At 34.3% G+C, this 25,129-nt stretch overlaps 1 protein-coding gene across 1 annotated transcript in view; it reads left to right on the top strand.

Annotated features, from left to right (window-relative positions):
* The window catches only part of LOC116428762 (beta-1,4-glucuronyltransferase 1), a 176,695-nt gene extending 153,176 nt beyond the window's left edge, over nucleotides 1-23,519 (top strand). Inside the window, exon 4 of the mRNA XM_076371587.1 lies at nucleotides 20,479-23,519. Coding sequence (XP_076227702.1) covers nucleotides 20,479-20,559 — 81 coding nt within the window. The 3' untranslated portion in view covers nucleotides 20,560-23,519. The remainder of the gene's footprint in view (nucleotides 1-20,478) is intronic.
* The last annotated feature ends 1,610 nt before the right edge of the window (nucleotides 23,520-25,129 follow it).

The raw sequence follows: 25,129 nt of genomic DNA, 5'->3' as shown, positions 1-25,129 counted from the left end.
GATAAAATTATAAGCGACGAGGATTAATTTGATGTGAAATCAGGTAGCCTCTAGGAACGTAGTCAAGCGCAGACGAACCTTATGCAAAGTCAGGGAGCTGCTAGGAAGTTGTAAAACAGCGCAGGCGAACCCAATACGAAATTAGGGAACCATTGGGAGGATAGTCAGTTCACAAACGAACTCGAAGCGAAACCGGGGGGCTGTAGGATTCGGACGGACCTGATGCGAAAGCACGGAGTCGCAGGGTGGTATAATTTCGCGGACAAACCTATTGCGGAATTGGAGAGCCATTAGATTAGAAAAATCTTTCTTTGGAGTGTGAGTTGTCGCGAATTAATCTGATGGGACATCAGGGAGTCTCTGGGATTGTTAGTAGATCTATTACTTATAATTATTTGATATAATCTGAGCCGTCAGATTGTATTGCTTTAGAACATTCAATCACTACATTAGGATATTGGACAATAATTGATGGTTTTTAGAGTATCAAACGTTTTCAAGCAATTGAATAACTATGTGTTTAAGTATAAAAATTAACGTTGGGCTAGATTCAAGACGCGGACGAGATTTCTGCTATTTTTGAGAAATTTAAGCATGCAAAGCCGTGCACTTTCGTAATGATTGTTATTATTTATGGCTGGAAGGCCCTAGGGCTGCAAGTAGGCAGCAGACAGTTTGAAAGTCTTCTGGTATTTCAATAGCAATGACGTTCTTTAGCTTCATAATGTATGTAATTGTTGCTTAATTATATCACATTTTTTTTATTAATAAGAATATGCACCGTTCTAGCATTTCTCAAGTATTTCATACTTTGTGTAGCGGCACATGGATCGCAGCCTGAAGGGTCGAGAAAATTTCTAGCAGAGGTTAAAGCAAAAGTCCAAAACTTTCTTTAATTTCTACCAGTAAAAAGATTATTCAAAAATTACTTTATAACATGCGTAGGACGAACCAAGTGTGTTTTCTATGCAATAACGCTTGCTAGCCATGTACCGCCACGAGACTACCTGCGGCCAGCGCAGTCGAGGAAAGTCCCAAAACTTGCGGAGTCTTTCCTCCGCCATATCAAGACGGGCCCAAACAAGAAAACTCCACCCTGTTGTCATTGGGAACAGGCATTGCCTTTTCCTAAAGACAGCGTATAAACGCAGACATTTCCAAGACAAGTCTCCTAAAGTCTCAACTCCTCCGGCCGAGATTACTATCTTCGCGTCTAACCAATTCATACAGTTCACGTCTAGTGTTCTGAGCATAGTTATTTGTTACTAAAACACGTTGAAAAACACGCTTACAATTTTAGTAACTCTTAACCGTTACACTTTCTATTATATTAAATTATTAAACATTTCATATTACTATTGCTACTAAATTAAAATATTGTCATCAGTTATATTGGTCGGTTTATACTGAGTTGAGAGTGCACATACGGCAAACGCGTAATATTATGATGCGTTCGAATAAAGAGGTGCAGTAGAACATCGATTATCGAAATTAATTGGGAGACAAATCCGTTCGAACCTATTTTTCATAAATCAATTAGAAATTAAACAGTTTTCAGATGCACTTTCAGATAGAAATGAAATCTAATTGTATGTTGCAAACGCAGATAGGATACTAAACGAGGATATTTGAAACAGGAAGGACACGTGTTTTAGAAGTCATAGTTTAATTTGTACAATTGAGCATCTGCATAATTGTAAGTCAGATAATCGATGTTCGGATAAATGACATTCCACTGTATTTAAACTTCAGATACCAATAATTCAGATAAGAAAAGAAAATGTGTGTGGCAGAGTGGAATATACAGGATGTTCGGTAACCGTCAGTACAACTGAATATGGGCGAATTCTACATGAAAAAGTGAATAAAAAATGTAGAGTAAAATTTTCTCATTTGAAGCTTCATTTTCCGAGAAATTTGATTTTGACAATACCTTCGGTATGCATGCATTTGATTGTTTCCGCTTAATGGACCTAACTGTAGGCTACACGATTAACGCTAGAATTACATAGCGACAGTGAAAATGACTAGTTTCAGTCTTTTTATTTCGCAATTATTGGTATCTTAAAAACTCGGTAATTTAGAACTACCGAGTGTTAATTAGATTTAAGTTTATAAGCATTTTCGATACTAAGACTTACTTCGTAGCATTTCTATTATCCTACTTTCTTAATTCAAAAAAATCAATGCTCACCAATCTATCACTATGTCGACATATAGCATCAATAAGTAGTAGAGAGATATGTTTTGTGCGTTAAGCGCATGCAATGGAAACACGTTCACGAAGAAGAAATTACGAATATCGAACAATTAAGGGACAAAATCATGTTCGCATTGTACAGATTAAAAGAGCAGGACACATTAGATAACGTTCATAGAAATTTAGAAACTTTCAGCGATCTTCTTAGCAATAAAATTTAAACCTAAACGGCAACGTTCTATTTCATTGTGTATTTCCGATTATCTAATGTAATAAACACAAACTTAATTCGAGTCAAGTGCACGCATATCGAGCAAATTTTTAAAGTCAATTCTTTCGAGAACGAAGTCTCAAGTGAAAAAATTGTATTCTACATTTTTCATTAAACTTTTCACGTAGAATTCATCCCTACTCTGTTATACCACCGGTTATAGAACCCTGTATAATACGGTAATAAATATCATATTTGCCTTTATGCGAATTAGTTTCTAAGTAGGGTTTCAAGTGGCATACTAGGAAATACTAGTTAGTCCTGCCAAAGTGCCCATAAAAGTCTAAATTCTGCAGTACGTAAAGTTTAAACGCAGAAATTATTCAGGTCTCTGCGAATATATTTACCTAACGACCGGTCTGTTGACTACCCTAAGGCACTAACTACTCAACTTAAGACATTAACTCTTTATATATCGAAAGAGAATCACTTGATACCATCGAGAATGATACTTCTCCGATTATCAACATACAAACTTCAATTCCAACAAACGATGACGTCAATGTCAGAACTTTAGGAGTTGAATCGTGAATGGCGTGTCGAATGCACCGAGGCTCATATCGATATTAAATTTTTTATTTCGTTTGAGATAAAGATTTTATTCGTAAAACTTTGTTACAATATTTTTATATTGGTTGAATCTATTCAACAGATATGGCTGACGTTGATGGCCATATTTACAGCAGTTGGCACAGAACTTATTTTGTCATTTAAGATTGCGAAGGCACATCTACACTTTATCACTATGCTGTCTATATGGCGCTCTTTTTATATCGTAATTTTTCCATTTCAAGTAGTTCCATTAATTTTATAACATAGAAGAAGGTGCACATAAAGTTTCTACTTCTGACTATTTTATGATCATTGTTGTTTTCTCAGGAATAAAACAGTATATTCCTATTAACATCACGTTACAACTATCATTAATCCTTTGGCTACGAGAGAATTTTGCGTCAATGTATATTTCTAAGAAAGTGTATTGAAATTATGAAAACACTGAATTGAACTAAATTAAACCAATCTAAAATAGTCACATTTATATAATTTATGACTAACAGAAATTGAAATTCTTGGATTAGAACTCACTTATGTCAGATCTAAGCGAGCTTTGCTGCAATTATTGTCAACAATATATTACGAACGCCTATAGGCGCCAACAGTACATCGAAACCAAATTTTTCAAGCGCCTTTAAGCACCAACAGTAGCCAAGGGGTTACATACTATCAATAATATACAGATTCATTAAAAGAAGAATGATTTTCTTGTAATAGTTAACGAATGATAAAGATAATATGATAGCTCTTCGATTTTCCTTCTTAAATTTTACAACTTTTAATTTAAATTCGTTTAATATTATAAAATATAACTGAAATATTCGTGTCGATCAGGATACATAGGATACTCAATGTATTTCCTTTCCATCTCCTCACATTTTGCACAAGGTAAACAAACTTCATACCTTCACATCGAATTCCCAATAAACAAGTTTCAAGTGGATATTTTGTGAAACAAGAAAAATTTGTTTAGTTAGCTTTAATACTTATAGTTTATACTTATAAAAATTACCTCAATAAAACAGTTTTTTATACAAGTTCCTCAAACTATAATTTGATCTTGCTTTAAGGTGTCTGCATTACACAACACATTGTTAACCCTTTGTCTTATAACAACGTGTCTGGCTCGGGGTGAGGATTTTCAACATCACTTAACAAACACAAATATTACTCGATTTATTCGAATTCAAAGTAAATTTTATTCTTCTGTAATCAATTATTATACTTAAGAGCAATCATAGACATAGAATATGCCTACAATTTTTCTCTTTTCCCAATAAATTACTAATGACAAAGTAGTATTGAACAGAATTGAAAAAGAAATCATATGGCAAGGGGTTAAAGCTTATATTATAAATTATACAAGAACCTGTAGAGTACTCCTCGTAACAGACTGAATCCACTAAAACGCGTAATATGAAGTAATAAAACACAAACCGAGAAACCAAACGTCATTACTTTGCCGGCGCCACAGTTTCCACAGAACTGAATTCTGCTCGGAGCATTTCCCCGTCAAATATCATCACGTTTCCCTTTAAATATGTGAATTCGTTCACCTGAATCCGCTATTCGGATACCTCTATTTGCAGTTAGGAACCACAGGAGCGCGCCTCAAGTCGGTGTTTACCGTGTACGCAAGGCGTTTTAATTCTGTCCGCCGGTTCACCGGAGCTAAGTTAATTCCGTGTCCATTTGCGTCGGCCAAGAATTCCGCGCGTATCGGCATGGCGCGTCGCGACATGCACATCGCGTGAGGAATTCCGTATTAAAAGTTTACCTCGTCGTTACGACGGGCCCCGGTTGCGGGAAAGAGCCGGAATTCCGTTATGCGACCCGGCTGCCAGGAATTCCGCAGTTACGTGCGTTATCTGCCGGCCCGATGTCGCCTTGTTGTCGCTCTAATATAAACTGGTCCCCGGACTTTCACCCGATGAAAGCCCCTTTGTCATCGTACTCCTTCGACGGCGACGACAAGAGTCGCTGGGTTTGCCAGATTTTAGCGACGATACTTCCGTCGCAGCTCGTCACCGAGTTAGTTTCGCTTGTCACCTTTCCGTCGCGTTGTGGCAGGAAAGCACGCAGATTAAGCCATTTGCTACTAGTTTCATTTAGATAATAGAAGAGGAGCCTCTTTCCTGCTCACATTATTCTACATTAGCGTCGGTTTTTCATTGTATCAAATCATATTGGCTGTGAAGAGCCGATGTTGAATTATTACTAATGCTAAGCTAGCAAAAGCAAAAATGCCCAACGTTCATATATCTTTTGTAGGGCTACTAAAATAAAAACTAAGTCCGTAGTCAGGTTAAATATATTTATTACGCCATGTGGCTCTAACGAGGAACGGCGACACTTGGTCATAAATTAGTCAATGGGCCTGGTTTATCTCTCAGGCCCCCAAGTATTGGCGCGCAAAAGGACGAACCGTCTACACTTTAGTCTAAACAAAGGTAATAGAAAGGCAACCAGATGTGTCTGACTTTTCTTCAGGCAAAGCCAAAAGCGGACACGAACTTACTTTTGGGTGTTCCGTGTCATTCGCATTCGAGAACTTGCAACAGCTAGATGTGCTTTTTAAAGCCGTTATAATAAAGTCACATTGTAAAATATATACTGTTTCATTATTTAATCGCCCAGTTCCAATAGCTTATGACGTTCTTAACATATTGTTGACTGGTCACGAGTTAACTCATGTTTGTAGTTGCATTAGCTATTTCAATTTTTGAAACACAGGGCAATACTGCATATTACAAAAGCAAAATATTCAAAATTATATAAAAGATATGTCCGAATGATCATTTCAATTCATTATGTATAAATAAAATATATTAAGGATTATTTAGATTGCTACAGTTTCATATTTAATTACAGAATAATAATCGATGACATGAGATGGCTTCTGGTAAAATTGCTGGTCAACAACGTGTTAAGGAGTCGCACGTGTTTCGATAGCGGCTTGAGACCAAAGGGATCGACTCTCGATTCTTGACCTAAAATGACACTTGCGAGCGATGGCGGTGTATCAAAGCCTAAGGGTTGTGGTGCCGGCTCCCGAGCGTGGATCTTTTGATGATACGCGCAGGCTACTGACAAGCCGCTGTTTTACGTCGTACGTGGTTTCGCGGGAAAGACACTTCTAGGAGGATCTGCCCCCCAGAATGGGGAAAGGTGGCAAAGCTTTTTTAAGAGGGCCGAGTGTGAGACAGGATTTTATGGGCTGAATAATGAAATGGTAAAAACTTGGTTTGAATATTTCCTTTTTAACCCCTTGTCGTACAACACTGAATGAGACTCGGGGTGAAGATTTTCAACATGATTCAACAAATATATATATATATATATATATATATTACTCAGTTCATTCGAATTCAAAGTAAATATTATTTCTCTGTAATCAACTATTATAAATAATTAAAAGGAAATATAGGCATAATATATGCTTAGAATTTTTCTCTTTTTCCAATAAATTATTAATAACAAAGAAGTTAATCTGATGTTTCTGGCGTGGAGATTACAGGAAGAATGACTTGAAAAGGGCACTGTTTAGCCAGAGGGCCCATCTTTACCAGCGTAGCTCTCCCTCTGTTTATCGCGCTCCGAGTCTCGGAAACGATTTCCCTTAACAGGACACCTATTGACGAAACGCAAACAATCAGCGTTCGACTTTCCCTTCACTAAGATTACCTTACAACGAGCAACAAACTCAGCGCATAAGTCAGAACTTCGGCCGAATCGAAACGGGATCTGTATTTACCTAACATACATGATAATTGTTAGTAATCCTAACGGATTTAGAGGATTATTGCAACTATAAAGTGATACCTTAGGCACCCTGCACCCCCTGCCGAAAAAAACGAGGGTACTTATGTAAGTACGTATTACACGGACCACCTTTGTTTTCCAACTGAAACTCGCGCTGGACAATCATTGGGTCAAATCTGGGTTAGTATTTGTTTAGTATTATACAGCGGGGAACCCAGTTACGTCGTTTTGTAGTTACGTCATCTCTACGTGACGCGGTAGTCAATTATTTTTAACCAATATTTCTCGCTCTATGTGGTTAGTATTAAATGAATCAGCCTGAAGCTTACTTGAGTAAAGAATTCGTCGTACAATAGATTCATTTTATAACGTTTTTATGGGTAAATAATTTCAGATTATATAGTTTATACACAGTTTTAGAACTTATAGAAATATATTTACAGTGAACATCAATACACAAGTGCAATTAGCCGAGAATTAAGATCATTATTTATGTATGTTTAATGAAACCACAGCGTCAAATATCCTCACCCTTAAATTATATTATTAAAAAAGGAAATATTAATGAAATGCAAGGTTTTGGGATAACTGAAAAATAAATTCTTAACCTTCTACCAGTAATATGAACCAGTTGTGGTCCTGTCGAAAATTTCATTGGTTAGTTTCTCCAAAAGAGAAAAGTTAGACTGCCTGGGTCTACCGCCTAAGAAATCTTGTAGCTATAGAGATTAGATGCTTTAAGTGCTGTTCTTCGTGGTCAGTTCAATTTCAAGTTTTAAGAGGATAAAATAATTTTTGTTCCTGTAATGGTCCATATTGCTGTCCGCGTTAGTATTTTGGAAGTGTTCAAAGCAAAGCGGCAGTCTGCGAGGAGCATCGAACATACAGTTGAGAAAATTTGTTCCTTATATTATGTATTTTTTGTTATTTGTTTGTAATGTATTTTTATACATTATTTACAATTTTATTTCTCAAACGAATGCTTCACTTTATTTTCCACTGATATAAGTTACTAAATATACTAGAAGAATTGCTTATACATAAAAATGTATTAAACATACTAGAAATTGAAGTCTCAAATAATTATACTTTTTTAAGGACTGACAAACCCGTTTAAATCTTTTCGAAAGATCATAGTCTTATGAGTAAAACCTTACAATATCTTTTTTAAATATTCGCTTTTTACAAAGTTACGCACCTTTAAGCAGAATCTCGTTTTTTCATGACTTTACTTTGAATTTTCATTTTTATTCCAAATTGCTATGACGATTTGGCTAATGTGTCACTTGTATATTAAGGTAGGAACTATATTTTAAAATTCTTTCAGATTTTTACAGAACTCACAAAAATGATAAATCAGGTCAGACTATAAAAGATCCACATTACGCCGACTGCGTTACTGAAAAAGCATATTGCCAGCGGAGAGTTATCATTTTACTAATATTATTATTTTTTCTTTTTGGTTTCCCAGTTTTACCCGGTTTCACTACATCCGTACTTGAATTTTATAAATCTTATTTCATAAATATTTTCATCGATTTTGATTAATGCAATTACATGAATATGTATCTTAATTATGTATTTTGAAACCTCTAATTTCCAACATCTAAATGGATGAACAAGAATTTTTCTAGGAGCAATCAAATAAATTGTACAATACGTGTCCGTAAACCTACTGTTAATATTTTATTTCTTAAACATAACGGTAGTCCATATAAACGTAAATACGAAAACTAGTCCCACTAGTATCACTCTCTATTATCTGAGTGAAACTAATTTTTATACATTATACGAAATAACTTAAATAAGCGAAGGAAAATATATGATACGATATACTTTTCTGTATATTATTTATGTGGTATTGTTTGCACGCGTTACCAATTTATGCGATGTGAATTTAGTGACGCCAAATAAGATTTACTTTTGCTTTCTGAAATATCAGTATTATTTTTTTTTGTTAAGTTATATGAAATGAATATGTGTTTCTAAAACTTATATCAGCTTTTGTTTTCTTTTATATTGACAGACTCTATTTACGCGATTTTCATTTGCGTAAAACGAATCTACATTGAACGGATACTTCGCGCAGAAGAAGGGACGGTTGTACAGTCTGCACGATTAAAGCGTGTTCAGTTTTACTAATTGAATAGTTATGTATTTTAGTTTTAGAACTCATATACGTTTATTATATTTACGATTCATAACTTGTCCAGTCGCTTGCAGCTTTGATAATCGCCTGACATTTGCGAGGTACGCTGATTACCAATTTAACCGTATATTTTTATGGCAAGGACTTCCAAGTTTGGTAAATTTCAGGATTCAATATTTATTTTCCATGAAATTTCTGCTTCATATAAGCACACACATTCTCGATAGAATTTGTGTCACGTGAGTATGACGGTTATTTCAGCTACTTAATGTTAGTCTTCCTGCAGTGGTTGGGTCATTATATTTCTATAGGGTTCAACCTTTCTTTTTATCTCTTATCGGTGCTGCAGGTGTCTGGACTAGCTATTAACTCAATTACATTTTAATCGTAGACACAAAAAATGTATTTATGGTGTATAAAAGTAAAAAACTTAGCTTTGCTGTCGGTAAAGCTGTACACGCTTTAATCAAACAGATTCACGCCTGTACCTCGCGTCATAAAAATGTGACATGTATTCTTTATCATTCTATGTAAACTGGTTGCACCATATCGTGTCGCAAACAGATTGAATTATGAAACAATAAAGTAGATGTACTATGTTTTAGATCTGCAGATAATTACAGTCTTTAATTCTTGAGCAGCAGTTGAGTTGATCAGTTTAAAAGTAATGACAATTAATATTATATTAGAAGAATAAACCATCTGGTTTGCGGTGTTTGAGTTTCCTCTGGGACCTTAGTAGTGAATGGCTTAATTGGGAAGATTCTTCTCCTTTTATTCCCACAGCTTCGAACTCCAGGTGGCCGCTAACTGATGTTTTTGGGGGTTGAGTCGTACACATACCGTTAATCTGGGAAGGTTAAGCTGGCGGTGGAAGTACGAGATTTCGTAGCCATACTTTTGTATCCGAGGAACGCGATGCGGCTTAAAATACTTGTTTTATGTTTCTCCCAACATTGCTGCTTCCGTTAAAACACGTTTATCTACTTTTATTGTAGTTGAGAATTGTCCGAATTTTTCTAATGAATATGTATTTCAGATAGTCAGCTAAATTAATTTTATATAAATAATAATGATTATTATTCGCAGAAAATGATTCTACCTATTTTGACGAATAATTTTTCTGTGCTGTATGCAGCTTTATATACTCAAATAATCTAATTGACATTTAAATAATTTTCAAGAAGTACCCATAGTAACACTTTACGAAATTAACTGGATATACGCATAACAGAGAATATACAGAACTTCGAATGACGACAAATATAGAAATAAGTTATTCGAATAACTTCTTATTTGATTAATTACAACATCGAGTCTTGCATCATAAGACTCGAAGGAGTGTTCGTTGGATCAATAATGCAACTGTTGAAATCCACATCTTGTTACTTCCGGGTGGGTTGCTGCATATGTTGCAATGATCATTGCTTCATATCCTCTGACGTTGTTGGTTTTTCTTTTTAAAAAAGACATAAACTTCTTTACCTTGAACATTGAAGAGTATTATATATCAGGAATAACTGACGAGACTGGAAGATATGAAGTGCAACATCAATTCAGCGTATGCTGCAGTCAGCCAAAAAGTGACGACAATTCTATGAATTTTAGTAGTTTGACGTTTGTAGTCTTCTATTGATACAAATGAATTGATGCAATTTCGAATAGCTCTTAACGCGAGAATCATTATTTGCTATTACATAGGTATAAGAAGTATAACGTGCCATTTAAAAAAATAGAGATCGCCTAACTTTTCCCATAACACTTCATTTGCCAGAATAGTATTAGGGATACCGAAAAGTAATGTCGTTTCTTAAATACAAAGTTTATTAATCTTTTTAAATTGTACATGAAACATTCAATCAGTGAGACAGTCGCCGCCATTACTTACGACATATTTCCAGCTGGAAACGAGCTCTTTCATTTTTTATTGCGATACTTTTGTATTCCATTCTTGATATTTTCATAATTGGACAATATTTTATCATTTAGAAAATGTTGTAGAGATCTAAATATTTGAAAGTCGGATGAGGTTAACAAGGAGAGGTATCGAACTCGAAAAATCAAAAAATTATGAAACTTTGTGTGTGAGTAGAGTAAGTCAAAACTAACATGTTGCAATTTTTTTCCGTGCCGAATTCTACTTTTAAGGGGTGAATCCGTCCCCTCCCTTGAAAAAAATGAAAATTTTTCTTTCCCGTGGATTATCTTGAAAATGGTGAAAGATAGCAATAAAAGCTTAAGCAAAAAATACATTGTTCTTTTACGTCTATAAAATCGCAAAACAAAATTTTTCAGAAAGTTCAAATTCTTCAAAATTTTGAACATTTTATTTTGCCATTTTATACACGTAGAAGAACAATGTATTTTTTTATTAAACTTTTATCGCTATATTTTACCATTTTCAAGATAATCCATGGGAAAGAAAAATTTGCATTTTTTTCAAGGGAGGGCGGATTCACTGCTTTAAAGTAAAATTCGGCAAAAAAAATTACAGATGTATTAGGCTTGAGTTACTCTACTTATTGTTAGACACAAAGTTTCATCATTTTTTGATTTTCCGAGTTTGATATTTTTCCTTGTAAATCAGAGTACGGCACATGATACACTTTCTGTTAACGATAACAGCATGCTTTTTTCATATAGAAACAAAATTGTACAAAAAAATGTACAATAAAGGTTGGCAGTAACAGTATTTCCGGGCTTTAAGAGTTCAAAGTGAATAACTCCTTGCAAATTCTACCACTTTATTCGCATGAATATTCAGCTTTGGCGTTGGACATGCGGGACCGATTTTCCGCATCGTCACACTTTTCCAATTTTATGAAGATGTTCTTGGACTGTAGATCATGATACACCAAGCATTTCTGCAATCTCTTCATTTGTCAAACTCGGATCGTTTTAACTACAGCTTTCAATTCGTCGTTTTCAAAAAGAAACGGTCTTCCTGATCTCTCACCATCTTCCAGACGAAAATTCCCGTTCCAAAATTTTGTGAAGCATCGTTGACACTTCAGGACTTCCGGAAAAACACTATTAACATAGTGGATAATTTAATGTTTTATCAGTGATACAATGACAATTACAAAATAACGAAGCATAGAATACCAAAAAATAGAAAAGACGCTAGTTTGCTTTAAGACGCCTGATAATATTGTAACTGCTAAGAAACCCTCAATCCCGTGACCTATATTGTTAATATAGAGGCCATACACTCTCTTACGCACGTACTCAAAGGTTATTACCCTTACTCTCTTTTCTCTCTTTCAATTTCGCTCTCGCTCTCTCACGCGCATACTTGGAATCATCACACTTCACATTCACACTCCGGGTGTCGATTCACTCGCCCCTTCGTCATTCGCTATCGGTCCCCAATCAACCTTTAGTCCCAAACCTTTTTCCCCAAACCACGGTTCGCTATTAGCTGGTACTTTAAGTATCCGGGCTTACACCTCTTTTTCCCTCTAAAGCGAATATTCTCATTCCTTATGTAACACCAATATTTCTGCATCCCTTTCGCAGGGCCGTTTCCCTTTTTTCACCTATCTGATCGTCTCTTGAAAAAGGCCCTCTTTCCCATTTCCTGCATAATGGCATGTTTATGCATCTGGGACCACCTCCCTGAATTTCCTTCACGGCCCTTCCTGCTCTCTTACTTACCCTTACCCCCGATATTTCCACCAGAACCTTCTTATAAAAGGACTCTAGCAACACCAAAACAGTATTCTATCGTCACTCTGTCAGTACTATACACGCCTATAAACATTATTGTAACATCCAATCAACATAGAATAAAAGTTTGTTTGAACCAACTTCACCTTGCGTGATTTGACGACACCGGTTATACCTTGCCTACTATTATTGTTTATCGGGCGCTGCTCGTTCACCGCAAAGACAAGCGGCCGGTAACCTGCTCTATAAATCCGCGCACTTTTTTTCGGGGAAGCCATATCGCGCCTAGTGGCTCGACTTCCTACAATATGGTTCGATGCAACGGTAACATTGTTTCCTTTGTGAAATTCATACAGCATACAAAGGATAATGAATCAGTATGAGTCACACGACGGTTGCAACATTGCTTCAACGACAAACGTCAGACCGAGACGACATTACTTTCCGATAACCCTAATATTGCTGGAAAAATGTTTCTCTGTAGCTATCATACAACTTTTGAACAGGGAGTTTTTTATATCTTTGCAAATAAAAAAGATACAACACTGCTTCTAAATTATTCGAACAACTTGAACAGATAATACAAAAGATGGAATATCACAATTGAAAAATAAAAATATTTCACACGACGAGTTTGTAGGTTAGTTTAGAATTATGTAGTTATGTAATTATAAAATTATGTTTATTGTATTTCCTTAATAAAACATTGTAATTATGTTTGCATAGAAATCATTTCTTACAATTAAAAATAATTATAGGCATATAAGTATGCGGTCACTTGCTTTATTAACACGTTAGCAACCACGCGTTACATACAGGGTGTTTCGAAGTTTATTTAGATAATAGAGATTGATATTAGTGTGACTGAGTTCTCTGAAGGGGGGTGGGGGAAGCACCATCGCCACCACGAAAAAACTAACTCTACTAATACTAATGTCTAATATCTAAATGAAGTTCGAATACACATATTATAAGGGATACAACTTCAATAAGTGAAAATGAAAACAGTCATTTTTAGCTGCAACGCGAAACTTTAATTTTTCATAAGTTCTGAACCAATACTCACTGTCAAAAAGTTTAAAATCCTGGGTGTACATAACAATGACCTTGACAATATATACAAAGATGATATTCGGGTTTTACGAGGGCAAAATGTCAGTAGAAAAGCATAAAGGAATATAACTTTTAATCTAGATTATTTGATTTGAAAAAGATTATGATTTAATGTTCACAATGACGAGCACAAAATAATCTTAATGGGTGTATAATAATTCTGGTGACCCTCGGTGTTATTAATATGATAAACTGAAATGTACTCCTGTCGGGTTACACGTGTTCTCTGACCATCCATCAAATTAGAGGACGCGTGTGGAGCTTAATAGGCATAAAGTAGCGAACGTGTACGCTGTCGAGTTAAATTTTAGAAAAATTCTGCTGCTTGAGAGGTGAACACAGAGCATGTCGAAGAATATGCGCGAGAGAAACACAAAAGAAGATTGCCCGAGGGTCCGATGTAACGAAGGCCGCTGTACTTACAATAACGTATTGTCTTAGAGTACTGTGCCAGCAGCTGTATTGTATGCTAGTCGCTTTAATCATCTATGGTGTAAACAAGCTAACAGTACCACGGTATAGTTCTGAAATAGAAACGATGAGTCTATTCTCATCTCGCGAGTCACACTCTGACACAATAATGCACCAAGGTGACCCTCGTGGAAAATGAAAAAAACAAACGTGTCAAAGGATCCATAGATTAAAAGAAGGAATACAAACGTTAAATTGACAGAGACACTCAAAAAGACCTTAGCAGTTACATAATTAACATAAGAATAGTTTTAATTGTATACGTATAAAGTATCTAATGAACTTTTGGAATAATTGGACAAATACGAATATTACATTGAAGCATATGTCATTGTAATTTTTCTTTTTCAAATTGGCATTATCACTTGAAACGTTGAGATTATTATCCTTAATTTTGATTTATGAGGGAGAATAAAATATTAACAAGATGTATTTCATTACTTTTAATGCTTAATAAACTTTATTTTTTGGTTATATGCCTTTAATATCATTATTATTGTTCTTTTATTTTAACAGGCAGCTATATTTTATTTGCTTTTTTTATGTATACTTCGAATGATTTGATGAATTATGGAATTATAACGTTTTGAACTGTTTTGTTACACCACAGGTGTTATTGTACTTCATCTCTTCATTACCACATTGCTTGCGGACGCTGTTTTCCATATTTGCAAACGTGCAGCAGAGCCTCCCGCTTTGATGCTTTTTCATTTTATTTATTTATTTACATTAAAGTGGTCGTATTTAGGGAGTATTTTGATTTGGAACGGCAGTTCTTAAATTTATTTTGGGAATTTTTGTTGACTTTGGACATTTTTTTTTGTTCAGCTTTTGCACATATATCTAGTAATATTTAAACTATATTATACAGTTTTATAAGTCAAAATATCTAAAAGTTCAGGAGTTACACGTTGTTAAAGAAAATCATTTTCACAGATCATGTCTTGATAGTAGTTGACATGATTCAGGGCGTTGTAGTGAACGGAAACAAACATACGAGGTGTGATTGTATTCGGTATGACTATATTTTATTGTTTCACAAAATGACGGTAGTTTAAAGTTGAAGCTGCGATTATATAGCTTTTTTTCTTGCTTTCTCGATAATAAAAAATTATAAACGATTAAAATTTTGTAAACGTTAAGATACTCGCTATAGCGATAAATCTATTGAAGAACCTGTCCAAATTTCAAGTTAGTTGGGCAACTATATTTTGAGATTCATGTCAACCATGGTCAGAAAACATAGTTTCGAGAAAACCCCGTTTAACACTAAAACTATCAGACAGATCAAAATGACCCACTCCTGATTTTTTCTTTTTGCAATTATTAAAAAGATAACAGATGTTTCTCTAAGAAATTATTAAAGAAATTGATTTAGCTATACGCAAACTAGATAGTAAATCAATTAAAGTTTCAATAGATGCATTCTTGGAGTTTCTATAGAAGATTTGTTTAGAGCATTTTACAGCAATTCCAGAATCATGTACGGACATAAAAAGAGGCTTAAAAGAAGACACGAAGACACAGTAAGTGCAAACTAAGGGGGAAAAGTAAATCTGCTGCTACATGTCGTGTTATACCGTGACAGTGCTCTTCGAATATCTGTAACTTCAATAAACCAATCTACCGTGTATTAGGGTTAGGTGTAGATATTTAATAACATAAATATTATAATGAAACATGATACAAAACATATTGGAGTCGTATAAAACGGAAAGAAGATATTGATCCATATTTTGTTTTGTTCCGTATGGAGTATCCGCTTGCCTACAAAGTGTTCACTAATTTCCAGAATAAAATATTTATTATTTCGACAGAAAATCTATAAAATGAAGTAACATTTTAAAATAAATATAAATGAATAATTTTATAGATTTGTCTCGAATTAACTTCAAATGTATAAATCTTGGATTATATCTATTTGTATATTTTTTAGTAAAACGTCTTCCTTTGTTTTCATTGAACGTACATATAATCCAAAATTATTGAATCGTAGACACTATCAAATGAATATCAATACAGCAAACACTCCCTAACATTATTAGCTTTAGTAATTGTCCCTCGGTTTCAATGTTTCCGACACAATCTTCTCGAAAATATTATTTCATAATTTTTCAACATTACTCGTGGAATTCTTTTGCGATCCAAAGTAATGGTTTCAGTAAATATTAAATGAAGCCATTTTTCCGAATGAATGTTATACGGTATATGAATTCGAATGGATTTTCTCGGTGTAGGGGGTGGAGGCACGGGAAATATTCATCCCCTGACAATTTCGAAGAGGACGAGAGCGGCGTACATGTTCCCCCGTCACGAAAACTGAATTTAAGGGAGTATTTTCAGTTACGAATTACCTTGAAAGTTGACTTTGGATCTTTTCAACCATTCTACTCTCGCGCACCGTTCCAGAATTTTACCTACAATTTCTATACACCGCTGCCACTACTAACATTCCGGGGGTCGCGTAGCGCATAAAAGCTAGTCGTTGGAAAACGTTCACGTAGGGACGCGAGCGAAAGACGACTGCCTAAGGCAGCCGTGCAACGTGGGTACATACGTTACGCCGTTTTATTTCGTCATTGTTTTCCCGGAACTTTTCGTCCGTTTCCCCAAGTGCAACGACTTACTATTTCCCCCGACGCAACTCCTTTCACCCACGGCCGACACGTTTCTCCGTTTTCCTTCTTCTTCATTCTTCTGTTCCTCTCGCCCCTCTCATCATCGATTTGTTCTATTCCTTTATAATTTTTATATTTCTATTTGTACACATTTCATTCCCAAAAATATCATAAGATTAGTTTTTGTACACAGAAACGACAAAGCGAGAGCTTCGGCATTTGTATTGACTAATAATATGTTTTTATGCTTCTAACGGTTCCTTTTAACGGATTGCCATTCACGTCACGTTTCTGTAACATATATCAGCTGTAGCGACATACATATATACAGGGTGTCCTGAAACTCATGGTCAACCGATTAGGAGGTCATTCTACATGTAAAAATGAGTCGAAAAAATAGAATTTTTTCCTGCGATTCGTTTTCCAGAAAATCGAAGTCGAAAATTTACTCGGTACATGTCGACTTTGTGCATCTCACTATACACTCTTGTTTTGATTCTTATTTGTATTTAGACATAGTAATGACAAAGTGCGGATACCGCTCTTGAAACAAACGCGAAGTGACACTCAAATTACCCTCGTACGCTCCAAGTGCGAGAATCATATTCGTATACTCACTATTCGAATAAGCTGCTATATTGAGAAACTGTTAGATACTGAATAATTATACCGCTAATAGGATAGCACGAACGATAAACTATCAACCGAGGTCATTACTATACTTGTAAATACAAATAAGAATCAAAACAAGAGTGTATAGTGAGTTGTACAAAGTCGACATGTACCGAGTGAACATGTACCGAATAAATTTTCGATCTCGATTTTCTCGAAAATGAAAACTTGCAGGAAAAAATTTTATTCTACTTTTTCGACTCATTTTTTCATGTAGAATGATCTCCTAATTGATTGATCATGAGTCGCGGGGCACCCTGAATACTGAGAAATTAAGTTGAGAAATTAAGTGGGTAATACAGATTCACGATGTAATAATTTCCGCAGCGGAAAATGAATGTTTAGCCAAGAAATAATACGGCGAGCAGTGATATCGTTTTTTATTTTCTTCTATGAGAAGCTGTGTTGAGTATTATTGCAGTGGCTAAATTTCATGGTGCTTTATGTGCCATAAGGACTTGTAATCATCTCACGCCCTTTTTGCGGACATCGGTTTAATGCATTCTGTTTGAAGAAGTGTAAAACCGACTACCACTTGAAATAGATACTTATTTAATAATAGGTATCTATTCACAGTTGAGGAAGAATTGTAAGTAAAAAATAATATGTATTACTGATTTTTTGTCTTTAGTAACTGATGAAACGAAGTATTTTCTTAAATAAGTTTTATTTAATTATGCCAGGAGAAATAAATATTTTCAAACAGATAAATTTCACTTTGACCAATTCTGAGAGCAAAACGCAAAACGATATTAAAGATAAAACTGCTGTTATTGATTATACTTTTACTAAAGGTTATTAAGACGAAAGAGACAAAATTCTATGCCTATTGTATGCTATCCCAATTGACTAAACTAAATGTTTGCTGTCGCGACGGTAAACATGTCGATTGTGGTAAATAACTCTCACAAGTATTAAATAAGAATAAACACAAAACTTAACTCTCTGTCCCATCCATGTCATAAACGAAACTTCGAGAATCTTTTATTAGGGTGTTCTGTATTGGACGGAACATAATGAATGTTTGGAAGTTTGGCACACGTTTTGAATGTTTCTAACAGTAACTTTAATAGGAGCTTTTTTTTAGTGTAATAACCTTGTTCGTTTTTTCTTCGAATAAGCATAAATGATTTGTTATTTTCTTCGAATTGATACACCTCGACTGGTTTCATTCATTATAATTTTTTTACATAAAGTTATTTTAAGACACTCTAAAGGTCATGATACTTTATCTCTTTCTTTTGTAATTATAATACATTTTCACGATAAAATTGATCCTGTCTTTATTAAGATAAAAGTAAATTATTTTCATTAAGGGGCTATAAAATATTTTTATATGATAAGTTTTAGTTAGCTCAGGACACTTATTATAATTCTTCATTTTTCCATGGTTTATTAACATGAAATGTTACATAAAAATTAAAAAATTCATTTGTCTTTGTTTTATAAAACAAATAAAAATTTCTTTCCATTAAAAGAAGTATTTTTAAATATCCGTATGGTAATATCTATTTTCTCAAAGTTTCCTTTCCATCTTTTTTGTAGAAATCATAGTATTATTATAATATTTTACTTCTTATGTTTTTCTTTTCATTCTGACTTTTAAGAATGTCATAAAAATGGTATTTCATTATATTGTTTTCATTGTAGTACTTCATTTTAATTCAATTCCAAATATGTATTACATTTTGTCAAGATAATATTGTTTAATATATTAGTTCCATTTGTTAATATTACCCATTATCTCAGTACTATAACAGTATATAAATGAGTACTATAACAGTATACGAATGAAACTGTAAATTAAATTTCTACTTTGTTATGAACAATAAAAACAGGTTTTAAAAATATAACGTTAAAATGAGAACCAAAATTATATGAATATTTCAAAACTATAGATTAGAAAACTGTTATGAACAATAGTTTTCTAATCCATAGTTTTGAAATATTTATATAATTTTGGTTCTCATTTTAACGTTATATTTTTAAAACCTGTTTTTCAAACAAAATCAACTTCTTAAGTGAAGATAGTGATAACATTGAAACTCGACGCAAAGAAATTGACATTATCGAGTGGACGGAGGACGATAGAAATAACTTTGAGACTGTGGAAGTTGGTGGAGATGACAACAGGACTTGAAGTCTAACAATCACAACGTATTAACTCCCTCGTCTCCTATAAACTTAACATCCGAGAAACATGACTTATAACTAAACCATGCATGTTTATGTATTCACGGTATATTTTATTACACAAAACACTAAAAAACCAGTATTAAAATGAATGTTCTTATTATTATACATTTATTGAAGCTTCTCACCCAGAAAATCAATTTAACCGTTTGAGTGCCAAGCAGCGCGATCGCGCTTTTCCGGTGCACTGCCTAAAAGTGCCTGCCCATCAGTTCGTAATTATTTATTTTTATTTTTGTTATTGCCTGCCTAGTAATGGAAAAATAGAACGGTCGACCAGCTTAGAATTTTTTTATCTAAAAATAGAAAAGCGTCATTCAGTTTCTGAGCTGAAACAAAAGAACCGCGATCGCGCCGCTTGGCATTTTTCGACCGGGTTTAGGATAGACCTGCGGCACTCAAACGGTTAAATTAAATCACAGCCTTTTGAAAAATAAACTAAAAACGTATATAGTATACAGAAACCACAATGAAACAAAACTTTGTTCATACTGTTCACAATTTCACCAAGCAAAATGAAGGTCCTATTAAAGTCCATTAAACTTTTCACCACATTAAATCTCACGTAATTGCGTACGGTAGAAACACATAATGCCCGCAGATGAGGGAATTAATCCCTTAAATTCTACAAGACAGAAGTTCCAATGTGACTGCCAACGCGGCCGTCAAGAAAGTTTTCGCTTATGTTCCCGGTCGCGATAGAAGGACTCAAGCTTTACGCAACTACTAAGCCAATTCTCGTCGCGATTCTCGGCAAGCTACTTACGCCTGGCGCTGTAGCTAATGGAAACTCTTTTTAGCGCAGGACGACTCCGGTTGGCCGACACTTTATATTCCCGTGGACGAGACCCGCATCATATTTCCGGCGGCTAAGCAGGAGGTATAGCGAGATGGAGGGACGAAATGGAATCTCGTCTGGGGGCTCGTCACGCGTGACAGGAACCACCAAACGGCTCGGTTCCGCGAGGATCGTCGAAGTGGAAAGGAGGCGGCAGACAGCAGAAGACGGAACGCCAAGGCCTGCCGGGATTATTTGCACACCATGCCGTTGGGAAGCTTTACCAAAATCCTCTACGATCGTACACGTCAATCGTGAAATCCGAAATTTTGGGGTGCGCTGGATTACAGCTTAACGGCGTCCCAGACTGTCGTTATGTACTGTTTGTGTACCTGTGTTACAGGGCTACCGATAGAGATAAGGTGATATTGGAGATATCACAGTAGAACCTCGTATAACACAGTACAATAGAACTTCGATTAACCGAGTCGCTGTTTTCTGCGATCTAGATTGTTCGGAGTTTTGGTTAAATCAGAACTTAACACTTTATCTAGCGCTCCTGATCGAGGCTACCACTTACTAGTTGACAGTATGGTTTTCATTAATGCGTAGGAGTGTACAGTGGGGCTCCGAGTTACGTCCTTCCGACTTAGGTTGTTTTGCAGTTAAGGTAGTAAGTACCGTAAGTTTGTAAGTAAAGGTAGTCAATTGTTTTTAATCAATATTTCTCGCTCCACGTGTTCAGCTTGAACTGAATCAGTCTGAAACTTACTTGAGTAAAGAATTCGTCGCGTAATAGATTCATTTTATAATGTTTTTTTCGGTAAATAGTTTCAGATTATACAGCTTCTATAGAGTTTTAGAATTTATAGAAATATATTTATAGTAAAGATCAGTACACAAGTGCAATTAATTGTGAATTAAGGCCATTATTTACGTATGTATAATAGCACCACAGCATCAGATGTCCTCATCCTTAAATTATATTATTAAAGAAAGTAATACCAGTGGAAAGCAAGGTTTTGAGATTAACTAAAAAATAAATTTGCCGAAAACAACTGTGATGACGTTTCTTAAAAATGAAAAACGTATTTTAATGGTAATAAAAGAAGACCATTTAGTACGTTCCAGTCTTATTTGTGAACACCGTGATTTCTTCGGTTCTTCGTAAACATTCGTTAAATGTAATCTTTTCTATTATTATTATACATTTAAATGAAAATGTACTTCTTACTCTGATACATACATACAGATATATTTGTTCGTATACATGCATACATGTCTATCCTGTATCCTCGACTTACGTCGAACACTCCAGAACCAGTTAGAACGTAGGATAGACAGAGGCGAATCGGATCAATTCAGATTTAAGAGCGAAAAACTAATAGCTAATACTTAGAATCAATAGTTTTTTTCATAAATTTATTATTAATAGACATTCAGCTTGAATATCGGTAAAAAAAATGTTGAAAGCATAAAACTCTTCGCTTTATAAGAAAAATGGGCAATTTCTGATTCGCTCAAAATGACAGGGTAAAACAGATATTTCTCACTTTTCAGTTTTTTGTTTATAAAATGAAGATTTTTAAGTTTCTGAAAATGTTTTTTCTTGAGATTGAAGATAAATGTGCAGTAATAATAAATTTATGAAAGACATGTTGATTCTAAGGTTTAACTATTAGTTTTTCCCTGATCATTCGGGGATCTAAAAAGAAATTTAATTTTTTGTAAAGATTTTTTGTTTGGTCCAAAATTTTACAATTTATTGATAATAAAATCAATTATTGACACATCTATCGCAAATGAACTGCCTTTTAACGCTACATTTATTAGCACAGTTTTCGTGACACGACCCATTGCAAAAATTGCATTAAACCCAATCTTTTGAAGATGGGTGAATAAACGTTTCATTACAATAAATGCAATATTTGTTATAAGATTCATTATTATTTGTTAGAACATCCTGTATTTATGTTATTAATTCATCAACTCTTATTAATCTTCATCCTTCTTTTAATAGTGTCCGTCTTTAGCTTAATCTTTAACCTAGTTTGCTGCTTTTCAAGAAGTATCATTTTATTAACAGGTGATGTCAAATGTAAAATTGTTTTTTTAATTCCTCGACAAGTGAATCTTTTTTGTATGGTTGTACATGGTATGTGATAAATTTCCGGAGCTTCATGTATGGTCAGTTCGTTGAAGTTCACTATCATTATTGTATTTCTTGCTGTTTTCGTGCTGCGTGATTCTTATCACCATAGACTTAAAAAAATTGCCTCGTTTCTAAGGACTTCAAAGTGAATACGATAAATAAACAAAATACAACATAATAATGTAAACTATGTTAAATACTGAATTTGGACACCTTAGAAACTAATAGTAATAAACGCATGTGAATTTTCAAGTTTAGCTTACTATTGTAAATGTGAAATTTCAACTATGTATCTTATACCAGCCACGAATTCGTTACTGATTCACATGAACTCAGTCCTAGTGGCAAACGACGATTTGAAACAATTGAAGATGTATTCGATTAAGTGTAGAAAAGGTGTAGGAAGTATGTAATATGGGCGGTCAGCATGCTAATTTTTATAACAACGTAACAAATATGGCCAATATTCTTATTTTTATCCGATTCGCCATGTGAACCTATTCGTCTCGGTCTATCCTAAATCCTGGGTTCCTTTGTATATTTTTCCCTGCAAAGCTCTGCGAATTTACAATCAAAATATAAGGAACTTTCGTTATGTCGTTTCTATTTCTTTTGTTTAATGGCCTATGCACACGAGCAGCACAATCCCGCTGCAATCTCGCAGCGGTGGCGCTAGCGATTTTACGTACATGTACCACATACCAAAGCCACTTTCGTGTTATACAATATACACCATTAAAAAAAAAGAAATACATATATTTGTCATTCTTGTCGCGATGTTGTTGTTGCCGTTTTGTTAATCACGTGACGAGATCGGCAATGTCAACCGCTACGGCGCCGCAACGGGATCGCGTCGCTCATGTACATAGACCCTTAATGTACAGTAATTTTAATAGATTATACATTATTATTAATGTTGGAAGACGATAATCATTTGATGGTCTCCATTGTTGGCTCGCGATAGTCACGTCCAGAATGTCCGTCAATAACGTATATGTATTGCAAGTTCTAATTAAAGTCATTGCCTAAGCAGTGTTGTATATGGGTAATCTCCTTTCCTCACTCGCGATCCACCATTTTCACTCACAATTAATTAATTTAAAATATAAATATGTTAAAATATTTCTTCTCGAGTGTCCATCTATCTGGTCTATTAGACGCCCACTCTAATCAGATCATCAAGGTTCTACTGTACTTCTATGACGAAAACCAAAGATTGTTCCTCTGACCCATATAGCGCGATTAAAAAACTGCTAAGAAAGAATTATTTACGATATAAGAACGAATGTGACTTGGAATAAGCTTAAAAATCACAGCTTTGCATTAACTCTAGCGTGACAAGGAGAGCTCGTTTAAAATGCATTTTGTTGACAAAATTATTTACTTAATTTTAAACGATTCTGACAGTGATTGGACTTTAGTTTTATCGATATATTTACTTCATATTATTTTCTACGTAAAATGAAAATAAGTTTGTGTCCCTGCTGTTTTTAACACTAAACTTACCGAGACCGGTCAAGTGTGCCGTTCCAAACTTTTGCATATAATTTCGTATATAAAACGTTATTATATCGCAATTTCTTTTTACGAGTTTTCATAGAATATGGATGCACGGTAATTTTAGTATTTACTTCTCGTTTCATGTTCTTTTCTCGAGAAGTTAACATAAGGTGTTCTACGTATCGCGAACGGTCATTTTAACCGATGATTACACGAATAGTTGATAACAATGTGTAGCGAAACACGGTGCGCACCGGTAACCACAGATAATCCTCTTATGAGTGTTTCATTAGCTAAAAAATTAATTGTAAAGAAAACTAATATTATTGGAATCATTCGAGGAAATAAGTGCAAATTCCATAAATTTTCAAAGCAGGTAAAAGATAATATGGTATGATTCTCAACAAAATTATACAAGTCAAATTATATAATTCTCATTATATATAAAAGCAAGTCAAACAAATAAGTGCTTCTACTAAGTACTAAAACATAAATTTGGAGTAGACGTGACAGATTAAATAGCAATAAAATACAGCATAAAATTAAAATCTAGGTCTTTTTCAATATTCTGAACCTAACTGGGATAAACGCTTGGATTTTATATAAAGATACAACAGGAGAAAAATTTCAGAGCAGGAATTATTTTTCAGTTAGCACCACAGAACTTGTGGAAATCGTGGAAAGAAGAAAATACAACGAAAATTCAACAAGTATAAGCTGAGATTCAAATGTGTAAAAATCTTGATAAATAAGATATTATAAAGACAATAAAACTACGAAAATCTGTTAAAAATGTAAAAAATATCTGTGCGTCAAATGTACACTTGAGATATTGATAATTTGCAAAAATATAATAAAGTCAAATAAGACAATCATTATTTTGTTATTCATAAATAATATTTATAAATATGCAATGCATATATATATATATATATATATATATATATATATATATATATATATATGTGACAATCACGTTTAAAATAGTTCTGTAAAATAATATAAGTTTTTTATTTTTATTTTTGT

This window comes from Nomia melanderi, chromosome 10 (assembly GCF_051020985.1).
Source record: "Nomia melanderi isolate GNS246 chromosome 10, iyNomMela1, whole genome shotgun sequence".
Lineage (NCBI taxonomy): Eukaryota > Metazoa > Arthropoda > Insecta > Hymenoptera > Halictidae > Nomia > Nomia melanderi.
The sequence above is the reverse complement of the archived record's forward strand: the minus strand, read 5'-3'. Positions and strand labels throughout refer to the sequence as shown.